At 45.1% G+C, this 14731-nt stretch overlaps 1 protein-coding gene across 4 annotated transcripts in view; it reads right to left on the bottom strand.

Moving 5' to 3' along the window:
• ASTN2 (astrotactin 2) overlaps window positions 1–14731 on the bottom strand; it is a 791570-nt gene that overhangs the window by 321358 nt on the left and 455481 nt on the right. For all 4 annotated transcript variants that reach the window (XM_039866760.1, XM_039866761.1, XM_039866762.1 and 1 more), the window contains one exon: window positions 4337–4487. In XM_039866760.1, coding sequence (XP_039722694.1) covers window positions 4337–4487 — 151 coding nt within the window. The remainder of the gene's footprint in view (window positions 1–4336; window positions 4488–14731) is intronic.

The raw sequence follows: 14731 nt of genomic DNA, 5'->3' as shown, positions 1-14731 counted from the left end.
GTGATTAAACAGGGCCTACCCTGGTAATTCAGGATAATCTCTCTCTTTAAAGTCAGTTTATTAACAACCTTAAATCCATATGTTAATTTAACATATAATATTTTAATTTCCCCTTTGTCATGTAAGGTGACATATACTCAGGTTCCAGACATTATGATGTGAACATCCCTGGGGGAGCCTGCCTACCACACACCCTATGGCCCTCCCCAATTTGGGCAACTACAAACCGGAGGACCAGATTATCTCAGGGGAAGATTACTAGAGCAGAACCAGAAAACCAAGTTATTTTTGTTTGTTTTTATTTTGGGTTTCAGAAGTTGAGGGCTCCTTTGAAGGTAAAATAACAATAACAATAATAGACAAAAGAATCTGTGATCAGTTAGAGAAGTGGCCTCTCTCCCACCCATAAAGATCACTTGAGCTGAGAGAAGAGAGGAATGTCGGAAGCCAAACGAGATGACTTTGCAAATGCTGGTGAGTGTCCTTAAAAAAGACCCTGTGTTCTATTCCTACCAAGAAGAGGACAAAGGTTATAGAAAATCAGCTGAGTTTGAAAGATCTCAAGGCAAAAGGGGTCTGTGCTTCACTTGCCAGATAGCAAGTGTGGCCAAGCACTCTTCCCTGGCATGGAAGCAGCCACCTGCACCTGCCACCTGTACCTGCCTCCATGGTCTGTCTGGGCAAAGAGGGTTGCCTACAGATCCTTGTGATCTGAGGGTGGTGTGGAAGAGCTGGTGGACACTTCTCATGCCCTCGGTGGGGTAGGGAAGCTATCTGATAGGTGGAGCCAGTTAGACTCAAATGACCTTGTGGTTGGGATGAAAAGAACAGATGCCGGAATGGACCACATACCTATAAATCATATGGGAATAGAGAGGTCCTGGCATATGCCAGAAAGCAAAAAGAGTGATGGACAAGGGCCAGATGAGGCAGCAGGTACTAGACGTGATAGGTGGCGGGTCCAGCACAGATCATCCCCTCACTCCCTTGCCTTAGGCATATTTCAAACCCCTTGAACTCAGATATTCAGGAAGAGGTGGGAGGCAGAAAACCTGAATTGACGAGTATTAACTTTCCACTACCAATGAATGTAGCAGAACAGAAAGGAAATTTAGTTATAGAAATATTAAAGAAAATTAAATACATTGTGTTCCTAAATTTTGTGGCCTTAAATATCATACCCATTACATAAAAATATCGGTAATTGTGATCTTATAATCTCACAAATAAATAACACTTTGTAAATCCCAAATCATTTACAGTTACATTCTCGGACTTTGCAGAAAATCTGAGTTCAAGACCAATTGCTTCCTTTTGAAAGATTAAGAAATTGAGGCTAATGAGGTCAACAAAGAATCTAAATCTCTCCAATAACCAGTTCAGGGCTTAAGCCCAACTCACTCAGGCCAACTTTCTTTCCAATCCAACGTTCTTTGCTGCCATGTCCTCTCAGCTCCACAGGAAAGCAACCCAAAGTGGCTCTGGCACTAAGAATGATATTGAAGACAAGTTCTTGGCCTCCATCCTGCCACCTTGTGGTAAAACCTTGGAAAGTCAGTCCATTTCCTACACTGGTGAGAGAACCGGCTCTCCAGGTTTGTTGTGAAGATGAGCTATTGGATGTAGATGTGCGTTGAGAACTCTAAAAGTGTTCTAAGAATATAAAGTATTATTATTACTACTTTTCTGCCAGATGGAGTTTATTAGAAGAGGGGCTGTAAGAAAAAGTTTCTCTTTGCAGGCATGATGGAGAGTCTACAGAGAAATGAAGAGAGATTTTAAATTTCAGTGTAAAAGCTGATATTTACCTGTCTATTCTGCACTCACACAAAAAAGCGCTTACCTTACATCCATTGAGCCCTAAAGTTGCAGCTTTAACATTAGATCCTTAAACTACAGAGGAAGGTTTTGACAACCTTATCAGACTGTTGAATTTTCTCTTAACCTCCAGGGACCAAATGTTCTTTCTCTTTCTTCATTTTCCCAGTTTATATTAATGAGAGGAAAGGGTGACAATTCCTACCTACACACACACACACACACACACACACACACACACACACACGTCTCTGCATTCTGAGGTTTCATTCTTCTGGGACATACATGTATCCTTAAGAAGGAGCTTAATTAATTCAAGAAAGAGAACTGATGGAGAAAGGAAAAAGAGACAGACAACTTAATCCTTTCAGAATTCTCAGCCTTGTGTTTTGCTGACAACACTGATGATGTGGAATATTCTCCTGAGTTGTGTGTCCACTGACTAGCTCTAAGACTTGGGCAAATCCTGCTCTCTCTCACTGTCCCTCACTTTTCCAATATGCAAAAGGAAGGGCTGGGTTACAGTCCTGTGACGTAGGTAGCTGATGAAGCACATCGACCTAGCATCCACAGCTCCCTTTTCTGTTGCTAGCACCCTCCTTTTCCTTTCCCCCAATTCACTACCAAAAATTTTAGGTGCAAATGCCACTTAGCCCAAGCCCCAGGTATGACTGGTTCTGGGATAAGTCCTGTCCTTCCCCCTGACTACAGTCATTGGTACCGAGATTGACATGAGAATCAAGTTGGCCCAATGAGATGAAATCCTGTGACTTTAGTTGGAGGAACTAGGAAAGAGTTGCTCTTGTCTAGCAGGACTCACTGAGTGGAGTGGGTACGGCTGGCCAGAGAACGGTATGTTGCCGAGGAAAGCAGAGCTGAGAGAAGGAGACGCATCCCAATGACATTGCTTGAGCCTCTCCATCCTATTGTGCCTAGACTCATTCGAGACAGTATATTTCCTCTTTTTACCTAAACTAGTTTGGATTGAGTTTCCTTCACTTAGAACCCCAAGAATTCTAATTGATAAAATCTCTAATGGCCCATCCACCCCTGAAGATCTGTCCATCTTTGAGTCTAACATATAGGTTCATTGCATTATCTTGTTCTTCAGAAGCTTCTTCTTTGTATTGGTCTCCTGGCCATTGCCCATTTCCCAGCTGTTGTGGTGACACTTTAAGAGCTGACTGTGTATTTTTCCCCGAGAGCCTGGTCCAGAGCAGGAATTCCCATTCCTGGTCTCACCCCTTCCTTCCTGCCTTTCTTTCTTCCTTGTTTACTGAGATGGGTATTATTGGAGTGTGGAGCTGAGTCAACAGATTCCATGGGTTCTCCCTCAGCTTACTGGGTGAGATCAACTTAAAAAAAACCCAGCCTGTGCTACAAATGATCACAGGCGATACAATAGATGTAGGTACAGAAAACAGTAATGATCCTTAAAAGGACAGGATCATTTCTCCAAGCAGGGGATGGAACGCTTCATAAAGGAGATGAATCTGAAAAGAAGTCCACATGTTTGCTACTCCGGTTGGGGAGCAATTCCCTTTAGGCAAGAGGAGAGCGTAAACAAAGGCCCTGAGGCATTAAACAGGCAAGTATGTTCAGAGAACTAGCTCTAATTTGCTCCATTTGGCTTTCGTGTGAAATGAAGTAGTGTGATGGAGAGGCTGGAAAGGGGCCAAATCAAGAAGGGCATCGAATGCCAGGCTAAGGAGCTTCGTCTGCAGGGCACTGTTTCCCAGGCCTGCTTCAAAAACATCCCCCTACCTCCGCCTCTCCCACGTGTGTACACACTCATGAGATTGTTACAAATTCGGGTTCCTGAGACCTAAGCTCCTTCATAGAATCAGAATTTCTGGTGTGGAATCCTAAACCTGCAATTTAAACAAGCACCCTAGGTCGGTCCTATAAAACAAATCATGTGGGGTGACATCTCTATAGGCAACAAAAATCCCCATATGTCTTCTTCTGTATCTTTGTCCAACACTAGACACCAAAGCTCCATGCAAACAAGATTGCCATCTTCCCTCCACACTTCAGCCATCCCTGCTCCTATCCCAATGTAAGTGACTCATCTTTTAAAACCAGTTCCAACACCAACTTCCCCAGGAAGCCCTCTACGAACCTTAGGTATCAGCCGAAACTTTCTCTTCTGAAAATTTCACTGACATACCCACCCCTACACCCCTGTGTTAACAGAGATAAGACATGCCATGCCCTACCCCATTCTCAAATGAGCTGCGTGCTTCCTGAAGCCAGGAGCTCTCAAGGACCATTATATATTGGGAACTAAAGTTCTAACATCTTATTTCATTGTTCCAACAATTCTATGAGATAGGCTTAATTGTCCCACTTTACAGATGAGGAAACCAAGGCAGTCTGGTATGCCAAAGGCCACAGAGGTAGGAGCAATGAGCAGTAGTATCCTCCCTGACCAGCTGACCCTCACGGCAAGGGGCCTCCAGCGAGTAGCCTTGGCACCTTGGGCCAGCAACATGTTAATAAGTCAATGGGCACTTACCACACATCCCGAAGAGTCCACCTGGCGGTCAGACACACACTTGAAATTTCGGGTGCAGCCCCCGTTGTTCCGAGAGCAGTCACGGACTGGCCCAAAGGAGGACAGCAGGTCATTGATGGTTTCGAAGTAGGTGGACAGCATTGCTTCTTCCCTTGGAGAAAAAGGGGACGGTTAAACCCCAGAGGCACCAGTATCATTAGGTTTTTTAAAAAATTTAAATGTGCATTCATTACACTCGAGATAATCATTTGTTATATTTATAACAAGAAAATGATACAAAAATATATTTAAAAAGAAGAAAAACAAACAAAATCCAATAAGCTTATCATCACATACCATGATATTTGTCTAGTCGTGATAAGTAAGATTACGCTTGCAAACTCTATATCCTTTATTTCATTAGTTTTCATAATTTTGGAAGGTAGGTATTTTACCAATAGGGAACTGTGGCTCAGAAAGGTGAAATGTCTTGCTGAAGGCCACCTAGCTTGTAACGTGGCAGAATGGAAGTCTGTGCCGAGCTCCATCTGAGACTAAAGAGAAGGCCCCTCCCACTACCCAACTCTTAACATGCAGTATATGTTTCCACGGATCCCAGACTTCCTCATGGCAACTCTTCAAAATGAGCACATTCCTATTATTCTGACTTTGTGGATATAAATGGAAACAAGAAAAGGTGTGGGACTTACAACAAATTACACAGCTTACAAAGAGCCACGATGCAAACACAGGACTGTCTGACCCTGATACCCTGAACACTGCATACGGGTCGTATCATCAACACCGGAAACAACAGCTGTCGGAAAGGCCATGGTAATCCAGGCCAATGAATAATTCTTCTCAGATGAGGTTCCCAACAGACAACACCGGACTAGATACCGTAATTCATGGATCTTCTAAAATTCTATTTGATGAGAGATATAGATGGAAGTTTCTGGAGGCTGTTTTCTGAAGAAAGGTCCATAAGAGGAATATCCCAGCACTGAAGTATCTAAGAAGCCCACGATTGCAGGAGATGCTGAAAACGCACCACAGGCGGTGAGAAGAGGCACTATATTCTTCTGTGACCTGTGCCTTGGCGAACACAGATTTATGAAAGAGGGGAGAAGCCTGCATGTGCACAGGTAGCGAGAAGAGGCCGGTGAGCACTGCTGGTGCTGTCTCTGGACCACCCTTCATCTCTTCTCCCATTCTTTTCCTCCTCAGGCCTGGGGCTCCATGTTTTGGTCTCCTAGCTTATTTCCTATCACCAGTCTTACTGCCTTCTGTCCCATCTTTAATACTGTCTTGTCAGTGAATTTGTTAAATTCCAGCTCTAATTAGATGCCCCACTGATCAATAGCTCTCCATTACTTATAGAAGAAAATCTAAATTAGTTTCCTTGGCTTTCAAGGTTCTTTGTAATATGGTCCCTCTCTACCTGTCCAGCTACATTTATCCTATCTTCATATTCTCTATCTGCTAGCCAAAGGCCTCTTCTCATTTCCTAAATGCACAATCCTCGGTCAGGTCCCCTGAAAACAGACTCTGAAACAGAGGATTGCATAAAGGGACCTTTTTGGGATATACTTGGAGGAAGTGAGCAAGGCACCGTAAGGCAAGGGAGAGGCTATCCTGCAATGTGGTTGATGCCACAGAGATCTGAGGCCTCGGCTGGTCCTCAGGGGAGCTTTAGAGCAGCTGACACATCTCATTAGAGGTGTCCCTAATGGTGGCAAGGGATCCAGACCTCCACATCACCATGTCAGCCAGTCATTGGCCTAGGGGTACCATCTGGAAAGGGGTACCCTTGAGTGAGGCAGTTCCCTGTGGCTGAAGGCAATGCCCAGTAAGGGACATAGCTATGGGCCATCAGCCATGACCCTGGGGGCAGATAGGTCAGTCCTGAAGGAGTGCTTACTGTGTACCAGCACTATTCTAGATACTGGGGTTACAGCAGTGACATTGGTCAAGGTCCTTACCCCCACAGAGCTTACGATGACTTCCTTTGTGAAATCTTCTCTATTTCCCCCAACCAGAATTAATTCCTTTTCCTTTTGAGTACATTGTTTAAATCTATTATCTTATTGATTATAATCATCAGCTCTATGGTTTCCCAGAGAGACAGCATGATTTGGAGTGAAGGGCTCAGGATGTACTCATCTTATTTTAGTCCCCAGCACAAAGCCTGGTAAGAACTTGTACTACAAAGTATTTTTCAAACATAACAAAGAAAACACCAGAAGGCATGGATGCCATCTCTACCACTCAGTAGTTTCACCGAGAGTCTCTCAACTAGGACACTCCTTGCCCACCCCCCACCTCTGGGCTCCCAGTAGAATCCTCTATGCTGGGAGACAAAGGAGGAGATGCTGGGAGAGCTGTCGGATTATCCCTCACTTCCTATTTTTGTATAGCGTGAGGGTGTCAAGTGGATGGGGACAGAGAATTAACAGTTCCTGAACTGAAGACCTTGGGACACTTGTCATTTTTGAATTACGGAAAGAGATGAGGATCCTGGGACCACGTTAAGGCTGCTGAAATATGAATGTCCTTAGAGGGAGAAGAATAAGTGGGAAGTGAGAGGAGGAGATAAAGACAGAGGGAGAGACAATCTGAGACGTGTGAGAGCAAGAAGAGAGATAAACATGTAGAGAGACTGCTAGAAGGAAAGAAGAGAAACTGAGGCAGAAACACAGTCATCCGGAAGATGGATGAGCGGATATTTAGATGGATGAATGGATAAATAGCTGTGCATTTAGATGGATGGGTACATAGGTAGATAGGTAGGTAGGTAGGTAGGTAGGTAGGAAGAGAGAGAGAGAGAGAGAGAGAGATGGATGGAGAGACAAATAGACAAACAGAGAGACAAAGAGAGAAGGAGAAACACATCCAGAAGAGTATCAAATGTAGAGAGCTTAAAAGAGAGGAAGGAGGAAACAGAGAAAGTGTGTGACAACGGAGACAAAAATGAAAGCTAGACTGGGAGAAGGATGAAGAAGGACAAAGAGAAAAAATCAGAGAGATTCAAAGAGGAGAAATCATGAAGGTAAACAGAACAAATGTCGCCTGCGTGGAGGAGAGAGAAAGGAAGAAGGGAAGGAAGAAGGAAGGAAGACGGGGAGGAGAAGGGGTTGGGATGGGGAAAGGAGACAGACAGAGGATGAAAGTGAAGACGCAGACACGGTGTGAGTGGAAAAGACACACACAGAGACAGGGAGAGCAGAGGCAGAGAACGCCAGGGAGAAACAAAGGAAAACAAGAGAAAAACAAGCAAAAAATGTCGCCTTCCAGTGGAATTTGGAGACAGCTCAGGCCATACAAATACGGAGGCTGTTAACTTTTAAAAGGATTGATTCTGCATAAACATCAGTTACATGAGGGGGACATTATTTAAAACATGAAGACTTGATACAGGGTCTGTTACTGTCTAGAGAATTGATTGTGTCAGGCTCGGAAAATGAAGAATATAATATGGGCACAAGTTACAGAAAGAACTCAAGCAGATACTGGTAATTTCTTAACTCAGGACTCAATCTCTCATTCTGGCTGCTGGATGCAGGATTTGGGACCTTTTGGAGCTTAGAGCTATCTCGATCCAATGACAAGGGGCAAAGGGATCAAGGGAACAGCACTGGGCGTGGAGGCAGATGGGGTGACAGGGAGATCTGGGTGAGAGTCCCAGCTTTGCCAGAAATCGCCAACGTCATCTTCATCATCTATGATTTCCTAAGTGTCGCTATGAGCAGAGAACTGTGCAAGGCTCCTGTCCTCTGCTAACGCCTGCGACTTCCACCACAGCAGTGAGGTTCACATCTTCGCTCCCATTGTGCAGCTGGAGGAGCTGAGTCTTCGGGAGTCATGTCGCTTGTCTTGGTTCATGCAGGTATGAAGTGGTGAGGCCAGGGTGTACGTGCAAGTCTGCCTGAGGTCAGGTCCTGAGCTTTCTCCAAGCGAGATCTCAAAACAGTAAAGCTGATAGAAATCTGTGTCTAATCCCTCTGTGTCTTAGAGGAGGAAGAACTGGATGGAAGGGCAGAGCTGTGCAACCTTTGCCTACCACCCAGCTCTGCCTCCTGGGCTATGGATGTGCCACAGTAGCCTCAATCATGAGGGAACAGAAGGGGCAATGTGGTGTATTAGTTTCTGAGAGCTGCCATACTAAGTATCACAAACCGGGTCTCTTAAAACAATGGAAACTTGTTCTTTCACAGTTCTGGAGGTTGGAAGCCCAAAATCAGGGTGTCAGCAGTGCCATGCTTCTTTTGTAGGCTCTGGAGGAGAATCCTTCCTTGCCTTTTCGGAGATTCCCATGGCTCCTGGCAACCCTTGGCATCCTTTGGCTTGTAGCTGCATCGCTAATCTCTGCCTCCATAGTCACATGGCCTTCCTCCTCATTCCATTTCCTCTTCTTACAGTGACACCACCCATCAGTGTTAACGCCCACCCTAATCCAGTAATGGCCTATCTTAATTACATCTGCAAAGACCCTATTTCCCAATAAGGTCATATTCTGAGGTTTTGGGTGGACATGAATTTTGAGAGACAATACTCAACCCACTACTCAGCTCAGAAGGACATTCCCAAGTTCACACAGTAGGACAGAGCTGGGACTGGAAGATGTGGTTCTTGGTTCTCACTCCAGTGCCCCTAACACCATGTCAGCCCTTCCAACTCCAGACATGGCATGCTACAGTGTGGTATTTACAAAGCCTTTAAAGTCTTAGAAAAAGGACCACAAGGGAGCCACTTCTTCACTTGAGAGAAGACCAACATTGATTAAGTACCTAACACATGCCAAGTGGAATGGAGGTCAGCAAGCTTTTCCATACGGGATCCATAGTAAATATCTTAGGCTTTGCAAACCACACACAGTCTCTGTCCCAACTACTCAAGTCTGCTTTTACAGCACAGACACAGCTGTAGGAAATATGAATGACAATATGCAAAATGTAATGAATGAGTATGGCTGTGTTTCAATAAAACTGTATTTACAAAAAGATACAGTAGGCTGGATTGCTATTTCCTGTTTTACATGGGAAAACCAGTAGGTCAGTGTTGGAGTTAGGATTTGAACCCAGGTATGCCCAACTCCAGACCTACATTCTTTCTCCCACATGACGTTTCTTCTGAACCTCAGTCTTCTCATCTATAAAGTAAGAACAGCATCTTTCTAGCTCCTAACCACGTAGGATTATTGTGAGAATGCAATGACATGGTACATAGAAATACGTCTTCCAAACTCTGTAGCCTGATGCAAATGTACTCCTAGTTCATTCACTCACCAAATATTTGAGCACCTGCTACATGCCAGGTACTGAGCTGATGGTGATTATGGCTCTCTTTGGCCTGTCTATGCCTCTGTTGCTGCACTTGCTAAGTCCAGACACTATCCGAGATATTTCCAAGAAGCTCTGACATCTTATTTTTTTTTTTTTCTAATAATACTGGTTTTAAAACTGAGTCAGCCAGACTTCACCAGAATGAGTAAGGCCGTCATCTCCTCCCTACCTGATTGCTGGAGTGTAAATGCATCACCTGGGCTCCATTTGGCCGAGTCAGCTGAGCCCCATGCAGGGTGAGCATTAGGCAGGGCGGCTGGGAACAGATGCTGACATGGCCTGCTGTTAATAAACACCAGGGAAGATCTGTGTCACTCATAGAGAGGTGTGAGTGGATGACATGGGGCCCAGACAGTGACAAGGCCCCCAGGGGTGCAGACTAATCATTTCTTGATAGCAACTGGCAGCCTTGCTTCCCGAGCTCCCAGGGAGGGAGGAACCCAGGATAGAACTTGATAAGAATGGAGCTACCTTCCTTCCTCACCCCGCCTCGGGGTTCAGGGAGCCTCCTCAGCCCCCCATAGCATGAGAAAAAGTGTAGAACAGTGGAGATGGGGCAGGCTTGTCTCCCAGTTTCACTCACTGTGAGACCTTGGGCGAGTCCCTGAAACTCCGAGCCTCCATTTTCTCATCTGAAAAATACGGGGACATTAATACCTAGCTGGCAGTTAGCGTGAGAAATAACTTAGATAATATACATAAAATATCTTGCACACAAAAAGTGCCTAATAGCAATTAATGCCATCTGGATGTCCCTCAAAGTTGCAAGGTCTGTGACCTGAGAATGTAAGGAACCCAATATAGGAGAAAAGAAAGTGGACTTGGGCCTCAAATTGTCCATTTACTCTTTTAAAGTTTTTCATTGATGCATAATTTGTTCTGGACCCTGGCTGGTTCCTGGAGGACATAGGAATACATATGACATTGTGTGCTAGGGAGGCAAAATAACAAAACAAAACAAAAAACACTTACCCTGGCAATATAACTGGGACCACGGGACTATAAGGACCACGGGACTATAAAGACCACCCCACCCCAGACCTTGGGAGTTGGAAGTGAGACAAGGCCTCAGGCAATATTGAACCTGAGACATAAAAGATGAGCAGGAATTAAGATGAGCCTAATGAAGGAGGGTGGTGTGGGTCGAGGGCATTCCAGGCAGAGGTAGAAGAGAGTTCACCTTGAACAGGGGAACCTGAAGCAATGCGAGGAAGCTGGAGCATGGAGGAAGTGGAGGAAGTGGAGGGGGTGGGCCGCTGGCAGCCAAGGTTAGACGAGGTTTTGTATGCCAGGCCTTGGGGATTCTGGACTTGCGAGCTATGGGCAGTGACCAGAGAGTTCTAAAAGCAGATCCTACTTTTATTTAGACTAATGGCATAGATTCGTATTTTATAAAAATCGTTATGGCAAGAACAACAGCAATAATAGTTAATGCTTATTGAGCATTTATAATATGCCACGAAATGTTTTAAGCATTACCTCTGCCGACCTACTTAATTCTCATAAAAATACAATGATGTAAATGATGCAATCGTACCCATTTTGTAGAAGAAGAACCTGGGGCACTGTTTTGAGGATCGAAGCTGTCTTGAGACTAGCTGAAGATAATGCAGGTACAGTGTTAGGACAGTGTCTGGGGCATGACAACTGCTTTATGAACGTTTCTTGGTAAAAGCCTTATGGACAGGGGTGAGCTGGCACAAACCACCGGGAGGCAGATTTGGGTTTTTGTAAACTCAGATCTTTGAACAATGGACTGCTCCGTCCCAAGGTCCTGCTGCTGCTGCTGGCCATGCAGGAATGCCACCTGAGAAGGGAGGGCCATTTTCTGGGACGGTTGCGGGGGAGAGTCAAGCTTCCGGGGAAGGTTTGTACAGTATCTTGGTGACAGGAACAACAACAATGGCAAGTATTTATCGAGAACTACAACATGAGGACATTGACTTAACGTGGATTCTGTCGCCGTGTCTTGCCATAGCCCTACCAGATGGTGCTATTGCTATCCCCATTTTGTTGATTAAAAAAGAAATGCTCACACTCCCATGCAAGACCTGGCACTTAGGGACATGAGGGGGCTTGTCCTGTGTCACACAGTGGGTCACAGTGTCAGAGCCACGGCTCTGCTCTGGTGTGTCTCACTCCAATGCCCTGCCTTCTTCCTTAACAGTCCTTCCCACTGGGAGATTCTGGGACCAGCATTCCAGCTGACACTAATCATTCCCCATCCTCTAGCTATTATGGTTTGCACTAATTTAGGTCAAGAATATATATTGCTGTGCAGAGTGGTCTCAGAGCTTCCTGTGAGTGCCTGTGCCTTTGAGCTGCTCGCAAGCTTCCTGTGTGCTGACAGCCCTCCAGATCTCTGGGCATGCTCCAGCTGTTCACCGAGTAAGCCTAGGCAGTGCAGGAAAAAGAGGAGGGACAAATGAGACCCAGCGGCTGTGTAGTCTTGGGAACAGAGAGAAAATGACTGTGAGTGTCCACTGTCCATCTGTGAAATGGGGACACTGACACTCAACTGACAGGGTGGTGGACAGGACACAATGAGATAAAAGATGTTAAAGCCCCTCATCATCACCAGGCCCAAACGGGGACCTCGACAAGGGGCTGGCGTATTTTGGAAATGCATTTGTTTATTTTATAAATATTTACCCAGCACTCACCATGGGGGCTGGAGGTTAGGTATATGGAAACGAGCAAAACAGACATGGGTTTTGTTCTCCTGGAACTTGGAGTTTAGTTAATGGGATAGACTCACCCAGCAAGCCCTTGTCTCTGTCTGTGCCTATGCTTATGCCTATATATATCCCTATAGCTATATTTGTACAAATATATCTATACAAACCATGATAGATGCTTAAAAAATACAGGGTACTATGAGAGCTTATTGTAGAAGGGCCAATCCAACCTACAGAATGGGGGTAGGGGTCGGGCATTGGGAGAAGCAGATTGCCCTGGAGGGTGTCAGGCCCTGAAGCCAAACCAGCCAGTGGCTTGATGAAGTTTGTCACACCAGAGCTTTCCCCAGGAGTGTCGGAGAAAGCGTGACCCTTCTCTCCCACACCCACCCTCGCATGCACGATCATGACCTTGGAGCCCATCTGATCTCCTCCTTTGGTGAAGAGCCATCATCTCCTCCCTGTAGGGTCCCTAATGCTCAGTCATAGAAATTCTTCTCCACACCCCACCCCTCTTTTTCCTGCCACTTGCAAATCCCATCATTATATTAAAAAAGGCGGGGAGGGGGGAGAGGTTCAGTGACAAATGCTGAGGTTTGAGAATTATTTATTCATGAAATACCCACATGGAGTCATTGAGAGCTCCTCACAGCTCTCATCTCTGAGAGAAGCTCATTAAATGGGCTGTAGAGGTGGGAGGGCACGAGCTTCTCAGGAGCAGCTGCTCAGAAAGCCAGGCTGGGAGCACGGTGACCCTGGCGATCTGGGAAGGCAGAGGGGGCTTCCTGGAGCCAGAAGAGCCCACCATTAGAGAATAAATGGGACTGTGTTCTCTGGCAGGAATTAACACTGGCTGGTGGGGCCCAGCTCAGCCTCACTCTGCGGTGTGTCTGCAGGTGACCCTGTACACTCTCTGGGCCTCAGATTCCACATCTATACAATGATGAGGTGATTGCTAAGGGTCCTCCCAGGTCTGATTTCTAATAACAATTTGCGGCTTTCCAAGAAGGATAAGATGGAAAGGTAAGAAAGGGGGAGTAGGGAGAGGCCGATCATCGTTTTCATCGTTTTGCATCTAAAGAAATGGAAGGATTTATTCAATCAGCAGGAATATAAACAATTACAACTGTGTTCCTGTGAAGAAGTCCTCAGCTCAAACCGAGATCCTGCCACTTACTACCTGCGAAACATTTAACAATTCATTCAACCTCTCTGAGCCTCAGTTTCCTCATGCTTGAATGACAGAGAATAACACCTAACTGTTAGGTTACCATGAGGATTATACAAAATGATAAAAGCTCTGTGAAGGCAGGGGTTCTATAATGCTCACTGCAGCCCAGTGCCTGGAAGGCTGTACAGGCCCCCAGATGTTTATTGGATGAATGAATGAATGAGTGTATGAATTAGCGAATGAATGCAAAGTTATGTGAATTGCTCCACAACGTATTTGCTTTTATTGTTGTGGTTGTTGTTGCTACCAATAGCCTGCTTTTCATCAATCCTAAAAATTACTCAAGCCCAGAGAACAGGGTTTCTCACCTTGGTACCCAGGACCCCTCTGCCAGCCTAGAGAAGCATATGGGCCACATCTCAGAATAAGGTTTTTAAATGCATAAAATTAAATGAAAAAAGCATTCCAAAAAGAAACACTTATAAAAACATTTTTAAAAAGTCAACTATACTGTGATAATATATATGCTTCTTTATCGATACATTGAAGATCTAGTAACTTGTAATAACCACCATAAATTGGAAGTAGTATTTAGCATAAACCACGTTTTAAGACATCTGCAACAAATAAAATAAAGATGATACAAAACGAGATGTAATTCCTGTTGTAACAAAGTCACAGGTGCTGCTAATGCACCCTCCTTTGTAATAGAAGGAATGCTAAATTACCAGGAGAGGTTGGCCAAGTAAACACGTATCGTTTTCCCATGTAATTTCATGGTCCTCCAGCATGGACCCACGGTTGGAAGCCCCTGCCTAGATTAACACTTTGATGGAAGAACTTTCCCTGAATTATCTGTTGGTCTATGACTGTAACAAGAAGCTTGGGTCTAGATAAGGAGAGACAGGAAATTAAAACTCAGCTATGATCACACCAAAATCATTGTTTCCCGGAGGGGCACATGTAGAGCGGTGAAAGGAGGAGAGACTTTGGCTTCAGAAAAACATTTTAAAAAGGTCTCGAGGGTGTGGCCTTGCACGAATGACTTCCCTCTCTGAGCCTCAGTTTCCTCATTTGTAAACGCATCATTGCAATGTTTCCTTGCAGGGTAGCTGGGAAGCTTGGTGAAACAAAGGAGGCCATGCACCTTGCACAAAGATGTGAACGCTTGCTCCTCTCTGTCCCCTTCTGTTCCTCCTAGCATGAGACAAGTTAACTGCAGCCA

Source organism: Pteropus medius, unplaced genomic scaffold (genome assembly GCF_902729225.1).
Source record: "Pteropus medius unplaced genomic scaffold, Ma_sr-lr_union100, whole genome shotgun sequence".
Lineage (NCBI taxonomy): Eukaryota > Metazoa > Chordata > Mammalia > Chiroptera > Pteropodidae > Pteropus > Pteropus medius.
The sequence above is the reverse complement of the archived record's forward strand: the minus strand, read 5'-3'. Positions and strand labels throughout refer to the sequence as shown.